At 46.0% G+C, this 20,583-nt stretch overlaps 1 protein-coding gene across 1 annotated transcript; it reads right to left on the bottom strand.

Annotated features, from left to right (window-relative positions):
• Nucleotides 1-178: 178 nt before the first annotated feature.
• TMEM39A (transmembrane protein 39A) lies at nt 179-19,044 on the bottom strand. Its single transcript, XM_059838057.1, has 9 exons — nt 18,716-19,044; nt 8,334-8,527; nt 6,545-6,767; nt 5,126-5,209; nt 3,575-3,717; nt 2,779-3,121; nt 1,779-1,966; nt 1,160-1,280; nt 179-636 (listed from the first exon to the last, which is right to left on the bottom strand). Exons 2-9 carry the CDS (start codon nt 8,444-8,446, stop codon nt 403-405), a joined length of 1,449 nt encoding a protein of 482 aa, XP_059694040.1. The 5' UTR covers nt 8,447-8,527; nt 18,716-19,044; the 3' UTR covers nt 179-402.
• Between the last annotated feature and the right edge of the window lie 1,539 nt (nt 19,045-20,583).

Raw genomic sequence — 20,583 nt, 5'->3', positions numbered from 1 at the left:
TGTTTCCTTTTATCCCCTGGCTGTTAGTTTATCCAAATTCTACAGCAGACCAGTTCCTAGTTATGAGTTCTGTGAGCAAAGCAGACACAGTGACCACACGCACAATCCTGTTGCTTCACATAGATATATGTATGGGTATAGATATACTGTATATACACATGGATTTTTTTTTTAATATATATATATATATATATAAAATAACACCTTGTTTATAAAGCGACATTTAATTGCCACTGGTTCCCTTCCCGCCCCACAAAAACAATAGTATACAAAATATAAAATATTTTAAATATTTATAAACGTTGCAAGAAAAAAATAAAACTGTACGAAAATATTTTTTTTTCTGAGGTTCCCTCGCTGCCCTGTGGGATGAGGAAGAGAATGGGTACACGTCTGGCCGGCCTAGTGTGCCTTGAGTCCATAGTTGTTAAGTGGGTATGAGTATGCCCTGCCTAATACTATCCGGTCCCGGAGGAGCTTAAATAAGACATAATAATTGCAGAAAAGGATGAGGGCCATGGAGAGGGTGTGGTTCCACTTCTCTGAGCGCAGCAGGGAGTAAAGCTGGTAGCAGACCACGCTGCCTTCGATGAGAATCAGCAGGTTGAGCAGCCGTAAGGGACGATGAAAGAGGAACTGCAGGGAAAGAGTAAAGAAGGAGAGATTTCTGTCATTTGCTGCTGGGTTGAAGTGAGGAGGAATATGGACATAATGCTGTCAGGGACCACTGCAGGCCAGAAGCAGTGCTTGTGCTCCAGCCACCACCAGCTGCTGCTTAGGGAAAACAGTAAGAAACAAGGCATGGAGAAGTGGCATTTTGCTTGAGAAGGGGAAGTGGGTGAAATAAACCTATTGGCCTGCTGACACACTTTCCCATTTCCCTGAAAGATGTTAACAGGAACCCTCTCAGGGGAATGCCACTGTCTGATGGGAGAGCTGTGTCACCTTGACGAGAAAGCACTGACAAGGCAGCCGTGGCTCCCATCTTGCCCAGAGGTCACTGTCAGACAGAATGGGAAAGCCCCACTGCTGCCAACATGTATTTTGCTCAACAGCACCAGCCCATCATGGATCACTGAACTCTCTTCTGCTGCAGCTGGGTTTGAGCCTCTCTCCCTCCCACAGTCATAAGACACCAAGCAAGAGAAAAGATACTTGCATAAAAGCGGGCATGGGACACGTCTGAAGGCACTGCTACGTTGTAAGGCCCAACTGCTTTATACAGGCACCGGCTCCGTCGCACCAGAACTCCCTGTGGCCATATTGTGTTTTCTGACCAGCTGTGGGGAAACAATGCCAGAGTGTTACCATCTGTGCTCCCAACCCCCTGAACGAGGGTTCATGGGAATGGACTGCATCTTGAAAAATACCAAAGCCTCTGCCACAAGGACATGTCTTAGCTCCCACTGGAAAAGCACAGACGGTTGATCACAAGCCCATTGAATGGACTCTTAAGTACAAACAAAGAACAAATGGCTCCCAGTGCTAGAACCTTGTCCACTGCAGTGGAGGGAGCCACCCCCTGTCTCTGCTCAAGAAACTCTCCAGTGGCCAAGAAGAATCTCAGAGTTCCTTTCTGTGAAGGAACCAGCAGTGACTGGAGGATCTCAGACAGCTCTCTAGAGCAGCCATTTCTGTTTACAGTGAACGAGGCCAGTAGAGCTGTATGGGGAGTGGAGACACATCCTCAGTAGATAAACACTGCTGGTATTTGCTCATCCACTAGAACATCTCAGCCCCTTGGTAGGCATGCCAAGCCCTGCCATCCCCACACTCACATGTGCTGTGGAGCATTGCTGTAGGAGCCGTGTTCTAGTTTCTGCCACTTGCCAAGGTGGGCGGCAGACCTGTGGAGCAGGTCGCAGTACTTGGGAGGCAGCAGCTGCGTGGTGAGCATGACAAAGGCATTGATCCACACCATGATGAGGTGCTCGCAGGACCAGCGCATGTCGTAGTACTGGGTGCTCTGCAAAGAGACCAGACAAGAACTTGGCAGCACTGTCACAAAGCAAAAGGAGGAATGACAAGGGACATACTGCATGTGCATCCAGCAGACCCACACCATACGTTACAGGCATGCGCTTTTGGACCGGTGATTTCGGAGGGTTACGGCTTAGGAGGCACTCAAGGCTCCCTTCTCCTTGAGCTGCGGGAGAAAGGGCAGGGGATGATGCCGCAGCTGGTGCATCACCTCCTCCAGCAGCAGGTAACAAGGCAGTTTGCTTGCCACAGAACTGCCCCAGGAGCACCAATTGCACCAAGACTGCTACATGGATTGTGGAGCCCTGCCCATTTCTCTGCATGAACTGGAGCATATTTAAGTTAGAGAAATGACAGATGAAAAAATATAACCCCCACACTGACAAGAGGTTCTTGGATTTAGTTTGCCAAGCATCCTAGTTGGCTCTAACAGGCTGACCACCAAAGCCTCAGATCCAAGCACTCAAAAGCCACGATGTTGGATCTGAGACGGGTAACAACAGGTTCTCTTTTCTAGGAAGAACACAGCTATCCATCTGCCTAGGACAGGGGATGGGAGAAGGGGAGTTAGTAAGTGGGGTGATGGGACTAGAGGTGCATCACATTTATGGCAATACCTATCTGCCAACCAGGAGCAGTACTAGAGCACTCCGGATGCAGCCATGCTCCGCTATCCGGGCTGCCAAAGGGGAGACAGAGAAAAGGGGAATTAACCAGGAATCTGGCCTGGCAGCAGTTCACACAACATTCAGAAGGAGACAGTGGGCAGGGGCACAGAGAGAGCCAGACAACAGCTACCTTCACAAAGCACAGTGGCAGGAATGCCACGTAGTAGGCACTGAAGAGAGAGTTGAAGAGAACTTCCTTGATCCTGCGGTTGAAGTCTGCTTTTAGGCACTCCACCTCATTGCGGATGAGATCTGGGGAAAGGGGGCAGCTGTGGGTGGGGATAGACGTAGGATTATTGAACTGTTCTCTCAGGGATTCCCACAGAAGCGAGAAGAAGTCTTTGACCAGGCTGCTGACAGCTGAAGCCCCATCATCTGCCACCTGGTCCTGTACCAAGTAACCACAGTCTGCAGGTAGAGGCTGTGCTCTGCTGTCCTGGTGGAAGCAGCAAAGAGGGACGTAGACACCAAACCTGCCATGAAGGAAATAAAAAAATTGGCTGAAATAACAGTCATCCCAACAGGGGACACCTCCCCAACAGGTACTGGCCCTGACAAGAGTGACAGCACATAGGAACCCCCACTCCAGAAGCTAACAGCCAACTCTTCTTCCCACTAAAAGGCCAGAGACTACAGCTTCAGCACCTGTGCAGAGAAGTTTTTTTAAATCCCATTTGTAGAACCAGCAATCCCAAAGACTCAGTTTCCAAGTGGCAGTAAAGGCCCCTCGCACAAACAGCAGCTGAGGCAACTCACTTCATCAACTCAGTGCGACCTTCTCACACCTTCCCCCAGCCACTCCTGCTTCCTTTTTAATCCTAAATCGAGGAGACATTACAGCCAACACCCTGCTTCCCACGGTGGCTCATGGCACCCCCAAGCACTGTGCTCCCCCCGCCCAGAAGGTTCAAAGTGGTGTCACTCACGGGTAGCCCAGGAAGAGAAGGTTGAGAACAGAATGGCTGCGGAAGAGGTTGACCAGAGTCCAGCAGAGCACCCATCCACAGAGGGTGAGCAGCACCAGGCGCACCATGTAGCACATCAGCGATGTTGCACCCACCTGAGAGGCCTGCAAACAGAGAGGAAACACTTAGCAGTCCTGAAACAGCCAGTGCTAGAAGATGAGCTCAAGGGATGCCTGTGGAGGAGGAGCAGGGAGAGGGGTGCCAGGAGGTACTAGAAGAGGGATAGGTGCCCTCTTCCTCTCAGAAGCAGGAAACCGATTCTCTTACAAACGTAAATGCCTTTAATTTTATTAATGATTGACAGGATCCAAAAGATTCAAACAATCATAAGTTGTGAGGCTTGACTAAAATAGGGCCTTTGAAGAAAAATTCAGAGCTGCAAAGTAGAAAAATATTTTTGCTTAAGTCCCTTATTGCTCTGATGATAGACTAGGATGGCCTGAAACCCATTTCCTCTCTCTCTTTTCTTTAGAAGGATTGGTCTCAGCATTGTGAAAGTCTGCAGCTGAGGGAAGAGAAGATGTGCACCTTGTCAATCCCAAACCCAAAACCAGATTTCCATAATTTAGCTCTATTGGATGTGCAGGCTGCAGTCTAGTGAGGCACCACAGCATGAAAGCCTGATCCAGTCTCCAGAGGAGAGAAGGAAACTGAACTATGAAAAGATTCTTAAGGGTTAGAGCCAATACATGGGATGCACAAGAACCTGCATGGAAGATTTCAATGCAGAAATTTCAGTCTATGGCAAGTCTTACAGAGGATGTGAACTTAAATGAAAATGGAAGGAATCAATTAAAAGAGACCTTCAGAGTTCCCACCTTCTTCATTTATCTATTCAACAGGACATAACTGTTCCTTTATTTAATTAACTCATTTTTAAACACTGATTAGTTGCTTAGCCTAGAGTTGTATTAGCCATTTCAGTGGACAAAACTTCTATTTTCCTGAAAATGACCTTTTACAGAGACCTAATTTGGCCTTGTTCTGTTCCCACAAACACAGAGAAGGTCTCAAAATGTGTGGTGCCATGACCAGAGTCTGAGTTACTGAGTAACCAGGAGTGGAAAAGCAGTTCTACCAGTATTCCTATTTCACTTCAGTGTAGTCAGACATCTTCCACCTGACTCTTCCCCCTCTGAGCTCCTGTTCATTCTTCTTGTCTTGGCCAGCCTCCCTATTTGCCTTTTTGCTACCTGACTTGCAATTCTCTCAGGCACTTCTCTAGCATGAGATAGTGGGGTACAGTATTGTACCTGCAGAGATAAATAAGCAAGTAGGACCATTTAATCTCCTCCGAGATGCAGAGCCAACAGAGCTACCCAATACTACAGGACATGAGTTTGCTCTCTCAAGGAGCAAACTCCAAGGCAGAAAAGCATCCTCAAAATCTTAGTCCTTCACAGACTCTTCTGAGGGAAGAAACCTTCCAACCTGCAGAATTTTCTTAGGCCATGGATTACCAGGTTGTGCAGCAAGTTCTACAGGCAGGAGAGGGAACAGTGGGAATGTTACCTCAGAGATAATGGCCCACACCAGCCTCCGTGCCAGCATCACTGTGATGAACGCCGCCAGGTGGTAGTCAATGAGGTGAAAATTCTGAAGGAGGAAAGAGAAAAGGTCTTCACCAGGAAAAGGAACTCTGAAACCACCCAGAGGGGGTGGGACTAGAAAGCTGGCTGCTGGAGAGTACATTAGGACCGCACATAAGCATTCCCCAAATCTCTCTATTAGGGATGAAGGAAAAGCAATAAACATTAGTAAGGAACATCTCCAGAAGCAAGATCTCCTCCACACAGAGATTCTGTCCCATGGAGAGGTTTCCACAGAAAACAAAATAAACCCACCCTTCAGGCAGGTATTTTTGGGGTCAAAGGGACATCTAGAACCAGAATCCTACCATGGAGAACAGGTTGCAGGTTCTCCACAGAAAAGCCCCTGAACAATGAGACGAAGGGCAGAGTCCAGAGTGAGCACACCAGCTCACTTTCTCTCTTGGTCTTAAAAATGGTCTGTAGCAACCGGTGCTTCCTGATGAAACCAAGCTGATCTGAGAAACCTCATCTTCATTGGCCATGAAGAAGTTCTCTACCTTCATCATGTTAGACACAGCTCTTACAGCTTTTCAGTGAAGCCATCCAATATATTCTGGCCAGAAGAGTTAGTGGACTTTAAATATTGCTGCTTTTGGTACTTCAAGGACATTTTGGGTTAAAAAGAATGCTTGAGTTGTGAAGGGAATAAACAAACGACCGTTAAATCCTGGTGGGCAGGGAGCCCCAAACAGAATGCTTTTACTTCTAAGCCAGCTGTGTCCAGCACAGTATAGCTGAGCAGGAGGCTGGTGACTGGAACACCAGCACCACCTGTCGGTACAGGTAACTGAGGGACCACCTCGTGCTTCCAAGCAGCCTTTAGGACACGGTTCCAGCTGCACAGGCTGGCTTTGCTCACTTGAGGCCCGCTGGCTCCCAGGTAGCTTATTGGGACTGCAAAAACACTGAAACCAAGGTGGTCGAGAGCTTTACATAAGCTGAGGATCTGACACCCTCCCCAACTGTGCTGCTGACCTGCTGTGGGATCCTAACAAAAATCTGCACATCTTCCTTCTCTCAGGTTGTTTCGATTGGCAAGGGGCACTCACAGCAGGAGACAGCTCCTGGAGTCTCAGCTCTGTGTCAAACCCTAGGGGCTAGCTGGACCATGCAAACATTGCAAGAAATTTCCCCTGAAGGAGTCCTGCCCACTTCTCTCTCCTGCCATGATTTTCTCCCCTGTAAAATGCGGGATGACATGGCCCTGACTGATGGAGGTGCATGTGAACTCTCATACACTCCCTTAATGTCAAATGCTTGGTGATTCCTGCATTGAAGAAGCATGAAAGGAGCTGTGTAATGAAAAAGCCCGAGTGATGGCACTTGCTGGGGAACTCACCAGTGAGGTGCAGGAAGCAGGGTGATTGTATGGGTACCACCAGACAGTCTTGTAGATGTTGATGTACTGAATGAAGAGGGCTACCAGAAGGTAGATGAAGAACAGGAATTCAAAGAGAAGGCTCCCATCCAACGGCAGTTCAGGGATCCGGCAGTGACGCACAGGCTCTGGAGTAATCAGTGCTGTGATCGGAGGCGCCGACAGGCTGATGGCACTACCATTCCTGAAGCAGATGGACATCACTTACTTGGTAAACATTCTACATCATCTCTGACATTTTCCATGATAGAGTGCTTGAAGTTGTAAATTTGAGACTGGGCATTACAGGGGAGAGGTGATAGCAGTCTTGCATTCCTATTTCTGACATGAGGCTGGTGGTGAGCTCCATCATCTTAGCTGAGGCAAAACCCTTATCCAGAATTTTCTCTGGATGACAACTTTATCTGTGAGAAGTGCTGCGACATGCCCAGCAACATTTCAGTAAACTTGCAGACTGAGGAGCAGATATACAGAGCTAAAATCATTAATGACTCTGTGCTACACCCAACAGTTAATATCGGCTCTTTCCACCCATCACCAGGACATTACACTAGCACCTAGCCTCCTTCTCCAGCACAGCAAAGTGCCTCTTGTCTTACTGTTCATAGCTCCTCTTTTAAAAAGATGAGTAACTAAAAATGGAATGGAGTAGTTCAGCCACTTCCTAGAGGCTAACCTCTCCAGCGTTCTGACACTTCCTTCTTTTCTAGCTTTCAGAGGAGGATAGGACAACTAAAAGCTCTGTCATACCGAACTGGTAGAGGAACTATGCTATGTCTGACTGAAACCAGATAAGCAACACTCTCCCAGGATCCTGGGGCCCTGACTCCAGAGTCTCGACAGTCACTTGCTTCTCAAGAACCTCAAACTGTGCTATCTGTTCCTCTGTCCCTGACAGAGAAGTCGGTAAAGGCCAAAGCCGAATGTCTTGAATTCCTCTACTCTGTAAGAATGAACCTATACCAGGGCCCCAGCATGCAGCAAATAGCTTCTCTATTCTGCTAACTTTTTATGGAAAGAAGTAATGCTGGGCCCTTTCATTTTTTATACCAAATGTGGTAATCTCAATGTTACTCTGTGTGTGTTCCTGTTTCAGCCCCCAACTTCCCCAGAAAATGCAGGTCATCTTTACCAATGATGAGAATTTGTTTCATCAACCTGCAGGTCCTAAAGAGAATATGGGCATCCTCCTGCCCTGCCTTTCTATTATGTAGGGAGGAGGAGTCTCAGCTGTGCTCTGATGTGTCACGCTAATTCCCCAGGGCAGTGAAGGCAAGTGAGCAAGACAAGGACTCATCATTTGCTAGGACTCACTGCTCTGGAAACTGCTGCAGGAAAGACAAATGAAGCATTGTGTGATTTCCACCCCTGTGTGATTTCTACTGTGGCTGTTGTGACCACAGTGAGTGGTGCAGGGGGGGTAAGGGGGGTGGGGGGTGAGACCACTGCCACAATCCCTTTCATGGGGCTGGTTTTAATGCATGAAGTCAAAAGAGGGGGTGCAGAGGGAAGCATGTACCACAGCAGAGCTGAGAAGAGAAGCTGGAAGAGGTTTGTCATGCAGAACTTGTTCCCTCTTGGATGAGCCATCTCATAATACCACAATGGAGGGCTCAAGGTTCCCCTCTCCCGGTCCCTCACTTTCACCACAAAACTGTGCTCCCACACAGGGTTCAGGGTGGATCAAGGCTCCTTGCTTTCAGTGCTATCCCAGCCACAGATGTCTCAACAACCCCGCCTTTGTCCTCACCTGTTTCTCAAACCAGTACCGTTTCCACAGCTCCCGCCAACCAGAGTCTGGAGAGAAGGCAAAGCTGAACGGCTTAGCTGCTGCCGGCTGGGTCCCCTCCTTCCACCGGGCATGACCAGGAACCAGTCCACTTCCAGTGCCTCCAGCAGGCTGTGCCCTGACACCCAGACAACGATCCAAAAGCCTTCCCAAATCTGCAAAGGAGGCAGAAACATCACTTAAGCTTTAAACTGCTGGTCACATTCACCCAGTTCACACTCCAGCCCGGCAAATTCATGCAGAAGGAAGTCACTCTCATACGCTCAGAGCCCTGTGGGACAGCCATCAGCACTCTAAAACACGGTGCCACTTCAATGGCAGCAGGTCAGTGTCTGCTTGCACATCCAGAATGAACACCACTGACACTGTGTCTCTAAAAAGGAGCTGCTTACATCAGCCATCAATGACTGACAGCACTTATTGCTGGCTGGAAAGCATCACCGAGCATGTCCAGAGCTGGAGACGACACAAATTTGAGCTTTATTTCAAAAGCAAACCTGGGAAGAGCCCTCTCCATGTTGTGGTTGAGCTACTAGAGCTTCACAGCTCTTTTTAGGCACTCAGCATGTTACTTGCCAGGCTCTGATGCTGGTAGCTAATTCAGACACCCTCTGGCAGAGCTCTGAGCAGACAGCCTGGTGTCCTTGAAGGAAACTGCATGGTTCAGCTCCCTTCTATGCTAATGCCCAAATGACACCAAGGTAATACATCCATTTAAATGTGGGTTTAGTTAGCAGAAGAATGCAGCAAGATACACATGTATGCATGTACTTCAAATGCACATATGGCAATCACATAACCCAGCCCTGAAAAGAAAAATAATTCAGAAGTAAACTTGTACATATTTATTTAACTATTTATTTTTAATGACACACTTAAATCTATCTATTCCCTAAAATAAACTAGTATGAGAGAGGCTGGGCAACTCAGAATATCAGAAACCCTAGTGTCATTTCTAGCACAGACTTCATAATTTCCTATACAATTTTTCTTCTATTTCACTGGTCTCTCACGTGACACTGCAAGGATTTTGGCAGTCAGTAAAGTTTCCAGTGGAAACACAGCAGACACAAGGGAGTGAAGGACTGAACTGGAGTGCACGTGTGCTGTACAGGAACAAGACACCGAGTGAGCATCTCACTACAAGGACTTTGGTGTCTCTGTGTGCCTGGAGTCTAAATCAGCTGCCCTTTTGGAAAAATATCATAGCCAGAACCAACCCAGGGGCCAAAAAAGCACATCCACCTTCTGGGAAATTCTAGATGTAGCTTTGAAATGTACAGATGGAACCTATGGTCTATTCATAATTCAGTCATCACCTCCTTTAAAATCCTGAGAAATCACAGCTGGCAGAAATGCCAGAAGTTTTGTCAGTGAGTCACAGGACTGTCACCATGAAGACAGTGTGAAGGAGTACTTCTCTAAAAAATTCCCTCAAAGAATTGCCCTTTGTATTAAAACTTCCCATCCTTCATCTCTACTGCGATAAACAATTGTCATTATTGAAACCAGGATACCAATTCTCAAACTTTCAACAAAAATCAAAATGTTTCAAAGGATGAATGCTTTCTGCGTACCCACAAAAAAGTTGGAAAAATCAAACCAAACCAAACCCCAAAAAAACACACCAAAAAACAGAGATCCAGGAGGGAGAAAAAAAAATATATATGAAAATGCATGAAAGGCAAGCAAACATTGGAGAATTTGAGGTAAATAGTGTGTTTTGGCAGACTTTAACACTCTCATATCTCCAATAGCAACACAACAGAGATTGAAGCCTTCCTTACCTTTCTTGTCAAGCAAGAATTTTCAGACAATTTTCGCTGGGATGTTCTAGAGTTTTATTTGGAAATATTTATATTTCAGGAATTAAATATAAACAAGATCATTCTCCTGCATGTGTAAGATGAGCAGGGGCAGCAACAAACAATGCAGAATTCACTTAGGGCATTCAGACACTTCTGATAAACAGCTAAAGTGAAAGGAAAAAATGAGGAAAAACCCCCAAAAGGAACAAACTTGAAAGCCATTTTAAGCCAAATTTAGCGACCACAGGGCCTGTGGGGGCTGAAACAATTGGTCTGATTCGACCTACAGGATATTTATGATAATGGATGCAATATATTGGTGGTCTAATTAGTGCTATTAAGAGTGGAAGGTATTTTATACCCCATTCAATAATTCATGTATATAATTTAACAGGTCTCATTAGTATCACCCCATTAGTATGCCTCACACGCTCGCCAATACTGACACTTGGACACAAAGTAATCGCAATTCCAGCCCCTGGCTTTACAAACCAGTAAAATGCAGGTTTCTACCAGTAAAAACAACTGCCCATGGAAAGAAGCCATCCTTAACGTCAGTGTACATATTTTAAATGCACTTGAATAAGCCCTTTCACAGTGATTCATGAAGATATAGACTGGGCAGTTCCTCAAGCCAAGCTTTAAATAACTTTAAATATTGGAGTTAGATCAAATTAGGTAGGTGTTTGTTGGAGCAAAATCTGCCTAAGAACCATTCCTTTTTTGTTTGCTTTTATTTTGTAAAACTAGCCACATGAAACTGAAGCTCCACAGATAAAATTAAACAAAGCAGCGAAATTACAGATCAGATTGTCTCTAAGTCTGCTTTTTTTTGGCCTTGAACCAATCAACAGACTTCCTTTTTGAGGAGAAAGACATGGGGGAAAGCATTTTTAGAGCTTTCAATTAATAAACAAAGGCATGATTCTACTTTGAAAATGAGAAAAAAAGTTGTCCATAAACCCCTTACTCCAACAGATAATATTCCAAGTCATATTAAGTATTAATGCAGAGTCCACCCTGCTCCCTTCTCTGTTTGCACTCCCCACCCCATCAGTGATCATATTTTATAGAGTCATGCAGAAAAAGTGAGTAATGAAAGATAAAAGCTTTTCCTGACAAGACTCTTTAGTCCATTAATGTGATTCCACACTGTTCTTTCCAGTGCACCTACAATTTCCCTCAAAAATAAGCAACATGCTTGTAGTCCCTTCATCCCCAAACCCTCAGAACCAGTATTACCTAGCCTCCAAGATCTCCTCTCTGAGGCAGATGTGGGCATCATAAAAACACACATGCAGAATCTGGAGAGCAGCTACAGAAGAGAAGACAGTGGTCCTGCCCATGCACGGGGAATGGATGTGGGTACGGACATCTCTAGGGCAGACTATGCTTCAGGACAGAGACAAAACTTCACTTTGTGACACAGTTACAAGAAAACCCAGAAACAGAAGGCATCAGATGCTCTGATTTCCAGTTCCTGCTTTTAGGACCACAGAAAGCACTTGGTATTTTTTTTTTCTGTGCCACAATACCCTTCCTGCCCATCAGCTCCCCAGCTATCCTGATGAAGCAGGATCATGGCAGGATCAAGCCAGGCAAGAACCACAGCTGTGTGCAAGACTTTACTGATAAAAATTACTAATTACTCACCAATTCAGAGGTGAAACAGTGTGCAGCCCTGTCCTGCTCACCAAGGCCCATCACTCAGAATCATGTTTCTGCATCAGCAGCTGCCCAAACAGCTCTTTCAAGAGGCAATCAGGAGAGAGTCAGTGACTCATCAGAATGGAAAGTGTGCCTGTTCCCCATCTCTTTGCTGGAAACGCTACAAAGCTCAGTCAGTTATTTGATGGTGTTAACATTTTTTGATTGGAGAAAACTCCAAGGCTCTCCAGTCCTGTTGGGAAGCTCACTGCACTGAGACATGAGAACTCCCAGAGTCTGGAAGACATTCAAGTGGCTCTCCTTGGCTCCACAAGTCCTACCACCAGTTACTCACAAAAGCAGAAAGGGAGAACATGACCATCCTCACTTGGTGCAATGTGGCTCAAGAAGACCACAGGTCTCTCACTGCAACTCACCATCTCAATTAAAGCAACCTTCTTCCTGCTGAGGAAGCATGTGACAGCTGGGGGTGAAGCAACACATGGCCTCTGTGGTGAGGGACTCTCTCTGCCTCCTCCACAGCAACACAGATACTCCTGGCAAGACTTTCCATCCAGGGTGCTCGTGCTTTATGGAAACACACCTGCCACAAGTGCAGAGCTCCTTGGCAGGGAAGCGCAGCCAGCCACCCCCACGACATGGCTGCAGAGCACTGACACAAAGCACAGTTAGTTTCTGAAACCAAAAATGCTCTCTTGGTTGCTGATGTCCTCAACTCAACCCACTGCAGCTGGTCAGCCTAACCCTAAACTTGCTGTTCCCCAGCAATCCTAATATCTTTGCAAATTATCACACAAGTTTTACTTTGAACTTTGAGAGTCCTAGTTACTATAGGTTATTTTTACTTCCTGTTAGTGTGAACCTCTTATTTATTTATTTAAATTAAAATAAGAAACAACCAAAACAAAACCAAAACCCCATTTTGACAGCTGGAAAAACAGACACAAAGCTAGTAATTGACTCACCCAATATAATACCAAAAAGAAAAAGAAATCACCAGAGAGCCAAGGAATGGCGATGGCTGCACCCAAGCCTTGGTCACAAGGCCACCTTGTCAGCGCCCTCACATCTGCCACAACGGAAGCCACAAAGACACAAAACTTCTGTGAAAGCCCCAACTAGTCTGGGAATAAAATAAGCATTTGGTTGTTGCAAGGGAGGAAACAACTGACAGGTTATCAGATGGAAAGCTAAATATTTGGCTTGCACAGAGCTGCCCCAGTGCTAAGTCAACACAACCTTTCAACTCCGGCTGGATCCAAAGGCACACACCCGCCACCTGGCCCAGAGCTGGGAGGCAAAACCGGTTAGGAGGGAGGTCTCCAAGTCAGCACATTTTCCAAGTCCTCATGCCATACAGAGCGATGGATTTAGATGGGGATTTGGCACAGAGAGAGACAGAAACCCCCCTGATGTACAGCCCAAGCACCATCAAACAGGAGAGCTGGGTGGAGAATCACCACTGTCAGGTGGTGCACCAGCAAGACTAATTTTTGCTCAAGTGATTAATAACCTCCTCTGTAAAAACAAAACCAACGCATCAAGACCATGGCAGTGTAGGCTTTTCTGATACAGCACAACTCTGGCTGAAGAGGCTCCATCTATTACTACTCTACACAGATGCCAAAACCAAAGGCTCGAAGTAGCAAGATTATGGCAAGAGTTGACAAACAGCATATGTACTGTATCACTTATTTCCAGTGTTTTCAGCAAGGAAGCCTAGAGCTAAGCAGAAAGGTAAGTGGGAAAAATAGAAATTTTAGCTTAAGACAAGGGGAAGGCAGCATCTGCCATTTGTAGCTGCCACAGTATTTCAAGTACCCACATACAAAAATGGGAGTGGGAAAGAAAAGTTTTTCAGGAAAAGTCTCTCAAAGTTAAAGTGCAGTAAGCTCAGTCAGCTCATTTTTGCAGACATGTTCAAGTATAGGACATAGATTTAAGTTCTTAATACTCCAGATAAACAAAATTATCCAAAATACTGAAAAAGCCATTTTTAAAAACAGAGAAATCCTGTAAATTCCCTAAAAATCCCCTCAAAGACCTTACTTTAGGGGGTGCAAGGAAGAAGTCTCCAGAGGTATGCAGGCAATAGTGTCCTCTTCAGAATATAGGCAAGTTCAGGTTTTTGTGAATTGGAGGAAAGTTGAGACACACACTAAGCGCTCCAAACAAACCTCTGGAGAGTACAAGAACAAAGCCACAACTCCTGGTGCCATAAAACAGTATTACCTTATATTACCATATAATTACCTTGTGCAACTAACTGCTGCACCAGGTCAAAACAAACAGCTTAGGAAAACTTCAATGAATGGCTGTAGTAATTTTATGAATGAAGACAAGAGAATTTATACTCCAAAAGGAAGTAAAAAAAAAAAAAAAAAAAAAACCATAACAAAGCCACAATACAAGACCCTCAAGGCTCAGCAGCTCCAAGTGGCCAATAACACTCCTCACCAAGCCAACAAGTATTACACAGCTAGCAGCAAGACATTAACATTTTCTTTGGCTTCTTCTGATGTATACAGCAGCACTCCCAGCCAAATAGTGGATCCAGGAATAAAGAAAGCATTGGCTTGTTCTCGTGTGAGAACAAGACAGAATTGCAAAGCTGAGCTTTTCCAGCAGCAGAGGGAAATGCAGGCCTGACTAGTTGGGTCACAGTCTATTTTGGTCCTAGAGTTCCCATACTTCTGAATTGTCTGGGGAAAGGGACATCAAGCCCAGAGTGAGAGGCCCAAACTAAAGAGCTGGAGGAAATTACTGAGCCAGACAGTTCTCTGAGTATATAACAACACAGAAGTTTTAACTCCAACTCCACATTACGGATAGAAACTGAAGTTCTGTTTAGAAGGGGACGCTGGTTGGGAAGTGAAACACAAGGGCAGTGTTTCAGCAGACACAACACAGGCAAAGCTATCAAAGCTGGCCGATAATGCAATTTATCAACACGCACTTACTCCTAAGTACATCTTGCACCAGAGCTCTTCAGTAAACATTACGCACAGCCACAGCTCTGCTAAAACACAGCTACAGATCACTCTCCATTATACCATGCCATGTGCAGTAGCTGAGAAAGTCACGGAATTTTAGGTATGGCCCCTGAAATTTTTTTCTTTCCAAGATATCAAGGCAAATGCACAACACAACTGATCACTACTGACAGGGGGAGAAGGAGGAAAAAAAAATAGAAGATGCACATGCTTTAAGAGCCCATCTTAAAATTTTACATCAAGCAAGCCACTAAAATAGGCATTCTCCTCCCAACCTTGAACACAAACCCGCAGTCTAATGGCCTGAGCAGAGGCCAGGATATCTTTTGCTTTTTTAATCTTTCCTCTTCAACTGACTTCCAAGGAACTTGTTTTACCAATACAGACCTCAGTTTCCTTATCCAAAGCAGGATAAACTGTTCAGCAAGTACTTCTCCTCCCAAGGGTCTCTGTATGTAGTAGTGGATATTTTTTACAGTATTATTTTAGCGCTTTAGACAAGCTTTTTTAAAAACAAACAGAAGCAGCTTTCCTGCTGGTTTTGTTCCTCTGCCAATCCCTATGTTTAATTTAATGGAGATCAGCCATGATGATAAATCATGGGGAGTCACTAGGATTTTTCTATTTTTTCCTCAAATAACTAAAAATAAGGCAGGCATCTGCCATCTGTAGCAATGAGTTTGAATGCATGAAGAAGAACACAAGTTCAAAACCACTTCCTTGAGCCTTACACCAAGTCATCACACTGGGATTCACAGCAGAAAGTATCAGTGAGACACATCCCTGACACTGCAGAAAAGCAATAATATTGCAGGGAATTTTAAACAAATTGTAACTTGTATAAATCACAAATTCACATTAAAATATAAACCACATATGAAAATGCATTGATTCTCCTCTATTTGCCTCTTAAACAACAGGTTCAGGTGACACAAATATTCCCCACAAAACAGTAAGTCTTCAATTCAGCCTCCATGACTTTGGTAGGCAGGACTCAGAACTTCATATAACTGTTTACAGAGCAACTAATCCAGCAGATTGAGAAAATGCAATGGGATACATTAATCCCTTGTATCATTAATTATACTGAGACTAATCCAGCTGTCTGAATCTGCATCCATGCTCCTTTATATGTATTTCTGGGCTGCAGATGTCTACTGATAATTTTGCTTTAAACCAACAATTCCAAACCCCCCAGGGGATGGCACTGCACCCTGTCTCCCAGGACAGCTCTCCTGACCAGGCTGTATAATACCCACTTCTCACCAGAAGTCTCATTTTTGCTTGCAATACCCAAGAAAAATCAAGAAAAGGTTGGAAATAATTCACCAATGACAACAGCCCCCAAAGAATGGCATGAAATCTTCCAGGACAGTTTGTGAAAGCTAATGAGCTATTTTCCCAAATCATACAGCTACTACAGATTTACCTCCGATATTAAAAATCCACCTGCTAACAGCCATGCCACTTATCTAACTGTGGTAGGGTTAGAAACAAATGGACTAAAGTTCCAATTTTAACTGCCAGAAGAACACTTCTTCCAGGATTTCATGATTCTGTGGCATAGGGAAAGCACTGAGACTAAGGAGCAGGATGGTCTCAGAATAGCTACTATCCTGTTGCTTTCCACCACATCCATCTTTAGCAACTGTAACTACTGAGGGGTGCTGAGTGGTCCAACTGGATTCTGAACTGAATGCTCACGGAAACTGGAAGCCACCTTAACAAACATTTCTAGTACATTTGCTCTTGGCTGTATTCTCAAACATCCAGATTTGGTGCCTATAGAAAGAAAGAAAGCATTAAGTTTTATGAAAACCAGTTTTGAGTCAATTTGCATTACATATAATTTCTGAGAAAGATTTGTGTTCAGTGCTACTCAGTTTAAAAACCAGCAGAAAAGTGTGGGGCTACCCCTTCAAACACTACATACAGAAGTTAATTTTTTAATCTAAAATTACAGAACAAAGAGGAATGTCTGAAGAATAGACAAAAAAGTGATTATGCCTGTCTGCCTTTGAGTACTACATAACAGTACACCTATATTGGCAATGTTACATCAGAACGAATGTTGCTAATACAGGCAGGCCAGTAAGATGAGAATTGCTTTATTTCCTTAGCTTCCACTGAATCTACTGTGGTAAATGCCACTAGTGTCTCTGAAAAACAAGTAATTCAGCAAGGTGCTAATCTATATAAAACAAAAATTTTTTATAAGAATTCATCATCTTACAAGCAGAATAGAAACATGCACTGCAAAGTAGGAAGCAACATGTTTTATCCCCATTTTACAATCAGAAACACTAAATATAAAAGTAAGAAATAAAAGCCCCGCATTTTCAAAATTATTAATGATTTTGAATGCTCTGGTTGAGGTAGTATAGACACCTCTATTAGTAAGAACATGGACACCCAGAGCTTCTGAACGTGAGGTCTCAAATGCTTCAAAGAGTCAGCCAGGAATGAGCTGTACAGGAGGCACTCAGGTGTTCTATGGTCTTGAGATCAGGAGTACATGCTGAGCACGGGTCACTGTGTCACTGATATCACTCGAGCTTCTCGTTGTTCCAAATAAATCAAACCTGGATAACATTACCACCCACTGTGCTGGTTTGTACAGCAAAACCCCAGGCAAAGAAGCTCAAGAACAGGAACAAGGAGTAGCTGCATCTACACCTGAAGAATTTCCAATCAGATAAGAGACAACAAGAAGCACGTGAAGTTCCAGCCCAAACCCCAGAGGGGTCAGCATTGACTAGCTACACACCAGTGAGCCCAGACTTTACCAGCAGAGTATCATCCAAGCACCTTGGCTGAAGGAGTCTGCACTCCAAGGGCTGCAGCTGGAAGGAGGAATGAGTGTCAGAAACAATCCAACAGCAGGAGTGCCAGGAGGTGAGCCATGGAGCAGACTGTGGGTTAAAAAGGGCTGATGTTCTCTGCCTTCAGCATCCTGTAAAATTGGAGCTGAGCCATTCCAGTTCCACCCCTGTACTAGTGTATCCCTCTCCCAGCAAATCTCTTCTGGTTACAGTGAGTTAAGGGACAGAAAGGATGCCTTGTCTCCAAAAATTTTGTAACTCACCCCTTTGTAACACAGACATCTCATTTCTACACTTACAGTCGTAACAGAAGACAGGGACACGAGGGGCCCCTTACTCACAATGGAAAGCATGCATGAGAGCAATCAGAGATTGCAAACAAAGCTGCCTCTGTTTCTGCTGTACGTTCACATGTTGAAATGATGCTGGAGTAGGGAAGGAGCTGCCTCACGAAATAGGGAAAAATCATGCGCCCAACTGCTACCCTATATAAGGGAGAATGATTGATACACTGTTTTCACTGATACACTGTTTTCACTGCGGTACAAAAAAGAACAGCGACAGAAATGTGCACCCACATCCATTCCGGAAATGGTACCTTATGGCGGGTTGGATTTACCTGGATTTACAGAAGATTGCCTCAGCTCCTCATCTTCCACAGGACAGTGCCCTTGCAGGACTGGTTACGGAGGGACAGCGCTTTAAAAGCCCAAAGCGCACATTCCCGTGACCCCAGCCCAACTTCCTCGTGTTTAATCCTCAACCGTCCTACCATTGAGCACCCGGCTCTCAGCAGCGTGCGCGGTCCTCCTGCTTTAACCCAAACACAGCAGGAAATGTCTCAAAGGAGAAGCCCGACACCAAATGCCGTAACTTACCAGCAGGACGGAACAAACCCGGCAGAAGCCTCCCCACCATTCACTCCCACACAGACACACACACACACCAGGTTTCGGAGGGGGGCTCCGGCGGTCGCAGCCCGCCGCCCGCCTGGGTCGCCGTGGCTTTCCCGACGCGGCGCTGCCCGCGGGAGCGGCGGGGCCGGTACTCACACATCCAAGCGCGGGCGGCGGCGCGGCTCGGACATCAGCCGGCAGCGGGGTCCCCTCCGGCGGCAGCGGCCCGGCGGCGAGCCCCGGCCCCGGCAACCCCCGGACCGCCCGGGGAGAACGAGGCGGCGGCGGCGGCGGTGGGAGCCCCGCGGAGCGTCCCTCCTCCCGCCGGGCAGACCCACCTCGCCGCTGCCCCGCGGCGGGGCAGGAGCAGGGGAAGGGATAGGAGGAGAAGAGGAGGCAGGCGGGCGGGTCCGGCCTCGGCGCCCCGGCGCGGCCCTGCACAGCGCCGGCTACCCGGGAGACGTGGCAGTGAGGGCTGATGCTCTCATCACGCGGCGACAGCGGCGGCGGCCCCGGCGGCCTCGGCCGGCCCAGGGAGGGCAGGAGCCGCGGGGCGGGGCCGCGGCCTTGCCGCGCCGCCATCTTGGGAGTGGCAGGCAGGGCTCAGGTGCTGCCGCCGGCCAGGCCTCGCTGCTGTGGCTCCTCAGATCCACACCGAATCACATAATCAATCAGGTTGGAAAAGACCTCTGAGATCGTGGAGACCAACCTATGACTGATCACCCAATGTCTAATCATACTTTTAGTCGAAGAAATTACTCCTAAAGTCCAATCCAAACCTCCTCTGGCACAGTTTAAGTCCTTTTCTCCTGTTTCTTGTCCCCCTGGGAGAAGAGACCAAGAGAGTGATACAAGGTCCCTCCAAGCTTTCTCTTGTCCCGGCTAAACCACAGCTCCCTCAGCTGCTCCTCACAGGACTTGCGCTCCAGACCCTTCACCAGCTTCACTGCCCTCCTCTGGACTCTCTCCAGCATCTCAATGCCTTTCTTGTAGTGGGGGATCCAGAACTGGACACAGGACTCAAGGTGTTGCCATGTTTTGCACCATGAGATGCCATTTAAAACAAAATCTTAAAATCATAATTAACGGCTTCATTACAGCCAGCACATCTATTTATCCCATGGCTGAACATCAGCAGCTGAAAAACCCTTCTGCCGTTGCCACCCTCAGCCAAGGTGGAGAAGGCCCATGTTGCCATTTGAAACCAGCACAGTATCCACCCCTTATTCTACATCATTTACATCATGCCAGCTCCCATGCTTTCAAATATCCCATCACCCTTCCTGTCTTTTGGTGTATGCGCACAGATACCATTCCCTAAGTCTGTCTCCATAAAATGTCAGTTGAGTTAATTTTGTCCATGACCTTGAGCTCCATTTGCCATTACAGTCTTTGAGGGCAGAGAAGACTGTGTTGTTGGACTGTTGCATGGTGAAGCCAGTTCTGGTTTCAGCACTATTGCACTTGTCCGTATTTATCACAGTTCATTCTCTAATTATGTGGTAATCAAAAGGGAGCTGGGTTCAGATCCCCAAATTCAGAGTTGGTGGAGACAGGTGCTGTAAAAAGCCCAATGCACTGATGAGCATATCACTACCATATATGTGATAGCACACAGTCCTACATAGCAATTGCATCAAACAGTTTAAAAAATTGTAATTCTCACCCATAATCAAATCTTCCTGAGGCATACTCTGGATTTCCCCATCCTTCTGAATTACCCATCAAGTACACCCAAGTCCTTGAACAAAAGCAATCCTGTTGATGGCTTTTCCCTATGCCTGAGGCAGGAATAACCACAACTTTTTCCCCCAGCATATTTTTTATGTGAAATTTACTGGAAATTTACCTCACTGTCCAGTAGGTAAAAGTTTTGATTGAGCAGTGCCAGCCTGACCAACAGATTCCCTAGTGTTGACTAACCAGGTGGCTTTTGCTAAATGTTTGAAGATTCCACCATCCATTGCTCTCAGTGCAGTCTTTAGTAGTTCATTGCACTGCTGAATTTTTTCCTGGAGGCTGGT

Source organism: Haemorhous mexicanus, chromosome 2, assembly GCF_027477595.1.
Source record: "Haemorhous mexicanus isolate bHaeMex1 chromosome 2, bHaeMex1.pri, whole genome shotgun sequence".
In the NCBI taxonomy this organism is placed as follows: Eukaryota; Metazoa; Chordata; class Aves; order Passeriformes; family Fringillidae; genus Haemorhous; species Haemorhous mexicanus.
Note: the sequence above shows the minus strand (reverse complement) of the source record. Positions and strands in the feature narration are given on the sequence as shown.